The following is a 5670-nucleotide window of genomic DNA, read 5'->3' on the forward strand; positions in this document are numbered from 1 at the left end:
ATCACAATAGAGCAAAGAAACTTTTAAAAATTGAGTGAAAAAAAATCACAAAGGGAATATAAAACAGTAAGTCAGGGAAGAAGCATTAATTTAAAACTCACAACATAAATAACAATGTTGGTTTCTAGATTAGCAAGAGAAATATTAAAGGACAAATGAGCCACAAGTTAAAAAAAACTAAGACTAGCATCAAATTAATGAAAGAATTTTCAAAAAAGTAGATGACAATATTATTTGCCATGATTCTCCCTTTTTTTTTCACTCCCTTCTTCTCCCCCAAAAGAAGAAACACTTGCTTGGTGAAGTCAGATTTCAGGACACCTGTGGTGTTCAAGTTTATTTAGTACCACCAAACTGTAATTTTCAATTCTCTTTCCAAAGAGAGTCAAGAAGACAAACAACCCAAGTGAAAAAGAGTTACTGCTGTGGAAAAGGCTTCAGGACAGTTTGTTGTCACTGTTTTGAAATACATTCCATCCTAAGCATCCTCATGAAGATATTTCTGAGCCACCAGAAGGGCTGGGTTAATATGTGTTTAAAGTCCCTGCTCGTGGGTGTGTGTTTTATGGCATCTTTCATTTGTTTATTTATTTTTACTTTTATTTTTTTCAGACTGAAATGGAAAGCAGAAAAGCAGATCCAAGCCTGGTAAGCATTCTCTCTCTCTTTCTCTCTCTCTTTCTCTCTCCCCTCTTTCTTTGACATTCCTTTCTCTTTTCTTCTTATACATGATGTCCAAGCACTTTCATCTTGTTGGATAAAGGTGGCAAGATGTCCACTTATGGATTTGGTAGGAGGAAAGAATGATTTGAGGTTTGTAGTGTAGGGTATGTGCTACAGCTAAATTTCCCCAGAGCTCCTTCTGGGTGTCACAGACATGAGGTGGTATCTTGTTTTCCACTTATTATGGCCCATATGTGGTCATCCCTAAAGGACACTTCATGTGGAAGAGTACAAATAGAAATTATAATTTCTAATTTCATGTAGAAATTATAGTTTCTGGTAATTTTTATGTGTGATAACATCCTTAGCCACAAAGAGCTCTGACTCCTAACAGCGTAACTGGACCAGTCAATGCCTGATATAGGAAAAGCAATAACTAATTACTTCCACCATCTGCAGTAAAACCATGATCATCCAATGGAATGGATCTTACCTATTACTTCATTTATACTATAATTCCACTCGTATCTAATTATGGATTATGGATTTTCAGAAGTGTAGGTAGAGGTTGTCTCCATCATATTTCTGTGTGTAAACAATGAAGCCCGACCCGCTTGCTTCCCCAGTAAACCACAATGGTTCCTATTGTCCTGCCCTGAAGTCACACAAGGCATGGCAAGGGGTTGATGGCCAGGCAACTGCTGCAGAAGAAATTTCAGCCTCAATATGCCATCATTGTCACCACTGAAACAGGTGCAGCATCAAGAATACCCAAGGCGAGGCTATCTGAGTATCCACTTCCAGAAGTCAAGAATGTTTTATTTATATTTTTAACAGGTAACTTTTAGTCTCTCTGATATGTCAATTGCTAGGCCCTATGGAATAAAAGTATGAGCAAAATATTTCTAATTCTCATAGGGGCTTACGTACAAATAGGGGAGGCAGGGTGCAAACAAATAAAACAGCAGGGAGAGTGACACTGTAATATGGAACTGGGAGCCAAATGGGAATGTGAATGCCCTGGTTGAGTAACTTTTAGAGTCAAAACAGCACATTGCTATTAGATTTGGGGTGAAGCAAGCAGAACTATAACCTGCCTCCCCCCTCCCCCGCTAATTGGAATAACCATCTCCTCTTTATCTGCTCTAGCAGACATGGTCACTGTGATATCTTCATTTTGTGCACTTCAAGCTTCATTTCCCTAAACCTCCAGCCCCATTCTCTCACTCTCTCATAGCAAATATACTTACTTCCACCTACAATTTTCAACGATAACATTGCTCCAACTAACCCAATAACAATCCAGCAAAAACTGATGGGGCTGTAACTTTTACCGGATATGGGATGGACTTTAGAGATGGCTTGGATAAGGGCTGTGCCTCTGAGGAAAACTTAACTTTACTGGAGTAAGAGAAAGAAACTGGAATAGAGGAAGACTTGGAGAATAGGAAAAAAGAGTGAGAGACAGTCTCTGAAGACTTAACAAAGCTAAAGCCCAACATTGTGCGCTGGGCTCATAGGGGAGGCTGGTGGTACATGGCTGGCTTGTGACTGATGTGTATACCTTAGCACTGTAAACTACTCCATGAGGTGTGAGCCTGAAGAAGGAGCCAGGATCTTCTTCTGAGCATCTGAAATGACACTTGAAGAACAAATAGAATAAACAGGAAGGATAGCCACCATAAAAGTTGTGGCTTGCATATAGTTCTCTTTTTCATATCTCTCATTTCAGGGATTTTTCACAATTGTCACGTGAACGAATGGACAAAAATAGTACCAATGACAAAAACCCCATTTGCATTTTTCTACTGCTTTATGCTGTATCTGTTATATCAGTCTCTATTTAAATCCTCACACTTTTTTCCCTCCAAAATAGAGGAACTGCAGTGGAATTAATAGTAAATTCCAGCACTACTTTTCATTTTAAACTTTAACTTCACCATCGCACTTTAGGATAATGTTTCCACATAAATTTTGAAAGTGTTTCTCAGGTCTTATAATCAATGTATCAAACAGATTTGAGTTAAGAAGTACCTTTACATATGATCTCTGCACATGAGCATTTGAAGAGACACTATACATTAAGTCACTGGATGGTTTACTGCTAATTATCAGCCTGATGTATTTTTTCTTTCTTTGCACTAAAATACACACAGATTGGAAATTACGGCACACATTTTATTGCTTAGTGATCAAATCTGTAGGATTATTTTTGAGCAAAACAAGTATTTACTCTCCAACATGTGGCTGTGGAAAGGTAGTTTACTGAATGACATCCTCCGAGGTTCAATGGGTGCTTTCCTTCCTGCTTATCATATAGCAGTGTCACATCTGCCCTGATCTGAGATTCTTACAAATATTGCGGGAAAACACTTGTGCTGTGGATTTAGTTGTGAAAGCTAAGACTCTTGGTAATTACTGCACTTGCACTCCAGTTCAAAAAATAAACAACAAGCACACAGTAAGTCACTTCCACGTGAAATGTAAAATGATTCAATATCAGTTACATCGTCCTTTAGAGACAGGAAGCTAGATCTCTCTGAATATTTAAGCAGACATTGGGTCCCTGGCTAAAGGGGCATACATGCTTCATTCTGTTTTATTAATGGTGTTTGGGATTAGTTTGAAATCAGGAAATTTAGTTTGACATGGCTACTTAGTGTTTCCAGAACACCTTAATCCCCATACCTGTAATCCCCCCAGCTCCCAAACTGAATTGTCTGTATGACATATCAGATTGTTTACTTGGGAAGATGACTCTTTCTGTCTTTAGGAAACATGCATAGTTTTCTGACTCAGCACTCACTTGCTTTTTCTCGGAACCTGTTTTTCTCTTAAGGGAGCTTCAACTGTACTTCTGCACAGGAAGGTTGAACAAGCTTTTACTGAATTACTTAAGATTTTAGTGATGATACTTTTTTCATGACTATGCATATATTCTTTAAATATTTCCCCCTTAAATGCTGGTATCAAATTTCTACATTTCAGTGTTGCATAGTGTAATATAAATATTTATTAGAGGTTGCTTAATGAAGCTTTGATTTCTATGCTGCTGAAACAAACCAAGTGTCAAATCCTTAGGAATAACATGAAAGAGACATTGTGAAGCTTTGAATAAAGACTTTTTTCTTTTTTATAAATGTATAGTGCTTACAATCTATAACACAGATTAATATTTCACAGCCAAAAAGTAGCATGACACTAAAGATAATACAGAGATTGAGCATGTTTTCTTATTAAACATCACACACTTAAGTTTATACAATGGATGCTCTCAACCAATGCCCTACACAGAAGAAAAAGCTGAGGCAGAAGTACAGCATTCGGGTTGAATAGAAAGGAAAAGTCTCTGATGCATATTTTTAGTGTGTCTTCCGTCCCCATTTAATATCTGCTAGACAAGTTACAAAGGCCTCCGAGGGGATAACAACAGATGATCTCTTTGAAGGTTTTCCTCAGTTCTTGACTCCGGAGTGCATAAATCAGAGGATCAATGATCGAATTGCACATGATCAGTATGAGATACAAGTTAAAGTGAGACATGAAGCACACACAGTATGGATTCTGGGGGCAAGAGATATAGAATATTAAGTGGAGAAAGAACGGGGCCCAGCAGACCACAAAGACGCCAATCAGTATGGTCAAGGTGATCGCCCCCTTCATATTGGCACCTTGGTGGATGGTGCCAGTGCCTGGGAGGACAGCGATCCTCTTAATGTGCAGCCTGGCCATCAGGAACATGTGGACATAGAGAGAAGCCATGAGAGCCAGCATGGTGAAGAACATGGTGATGAGGCAGATGATAACAGCACTACTGTCCGAGTAAATGATAAACAAAATGCCCGAAACCGTGCAAGCTGCCCAGATGCAACTTATGATGATCCCAACCCGCTTAACCGTCATAATGTTATGATACTGGAGAGCATAAAAGATAGTAAAATACCTGTCCACTGCAATTGAGAGCAGGCTGCAAATTGATGCAAGCAAGGAGCTACAGATGACTGAGTCAATGACATTATCAATATTCACTGTGAAACTCTGTGCATCCGTATCTGTACTGTTTAAGAGGGTGATGACAATGGTTTCTGATCCATTGGAAACGCTTACCAGCATATCGGCCACAGCCAGGCTGCAGATGAAAAAGTACATGGGTGAATGCAGATTCTTGTTCTTGGCTATTGCCACAATCACCAGGATATTTTCCAACAGGCTGATGACACCCAGAGTCACAAACACCTCAGGAGAGACAAAAAGTTGCTCGTAGCATCCACCGTCAGAGTAGCCTTTTCCCAGGGACCCATTGGCATTGCTGTGCAGTCCGTAGCTACTTCGGTTCCAGAAGTGGAGAGAAGTGTGCATCCCATGGTGGTGGGTAGAGTTCACCATGCTGGCAAGAGGATTCGAGACCCACCCCCGAATCAGTTTAGCCTGCTGGTTCAGGGAGACTCAGTGATTTCCTCCCATTCTTTAACAGTCTGAAAGTTATGAGGCATGCCTGCTGTGAGTAAATGTCACAGGCTCTAGAGGTTGAAAGGGAGTTTTTAGTCTCCTTTAGTCTCTGCTCGACATCACTTTAAATCTTTGGCTTCAAAATGTTCATTCTCAGTTGAGACAGTCAGCTGTTTGAGTCTTTGTTCCCACTTCCGCTTTAACTTTAGTCTTATGCACCGGAGTCTTTTCAAAATAATTTTTCGAGTAGCTGCTGTGCGAGAGAGGAATCTGTGTGCACATGCTCACATCAGCTGCCTCTCAGAAGCATCCTTTCCCAGCCCAAGCATTGCTGTGAGTGTTAAGAGCTGTGGGCACCAGCTGCTGATTTTTCTGTGGAGTGTGGAGAGAAAAATTGTTCAGAGTGACTCCTCCTCTGCTTCCTTCTGACCAATCCAAGTGCAGTGGGAGTCCGGGAGACAGGATTATTCTTCAGGATACAAATCTCAGGGCAACACTGATTCAGATGCAGAAGCTTGTGGAGTCGGGAAGCAGGCAGGATGTGAGAGACTGAATTTC

At 40.2% G+C, this 5670-nt stretch overlaps 1 protein-coding gene across 1 annotated transcript; it reads right to left on the reverse strand.

The window, feature by feature from the left end:
* Positions 1-3855: 3855 nt before the first annotated feature.
* On the reverse strand, positions 3856-5439 carry MC4R (melanocortin 4 receptor). The gene has a single exon (XM_008059669.1). The coding sequence runs from the start codon at positions 5047-5049 to the stop codon at positions 4048-4050; it is 1002 nt and encodes a 333-aa protein (XP_008057860.1). The 5' UTR covers positions 5050-5439; the 3' UTR covers positions 3856-4047.
* Positions 5440-5670: the final 231 nt, after the last annotated feature.

The sequence above is a fragment of the Carlito syrichta genome, unplaced genomic scaffold (genome assembly GCF_000164805.1).
Source record: "Carlito syrichta isolate Samal-C Ts95f unplaced genomic scaffold, Tarsius_syrichta-2.0.1 Scaffold304330, whole genome shotgun sequence".
Classification (NCBI taxonomy): domain Eukaryota; kingdom Metazoa; phylum Chordata; class Mammalia; order Primates; family Tarsiidae; genus Carlito; species Carlito syrichta.

Bases quoted from the DNA above. Each gene is read 5' to 3' on its own strand.
- MC4R (XM_008059669.1), bottom strand. From the start codon at position 5,049: ATGGTGAACTCTACCCACCACCATGGGATGCACACTTCTCTCCACTTC.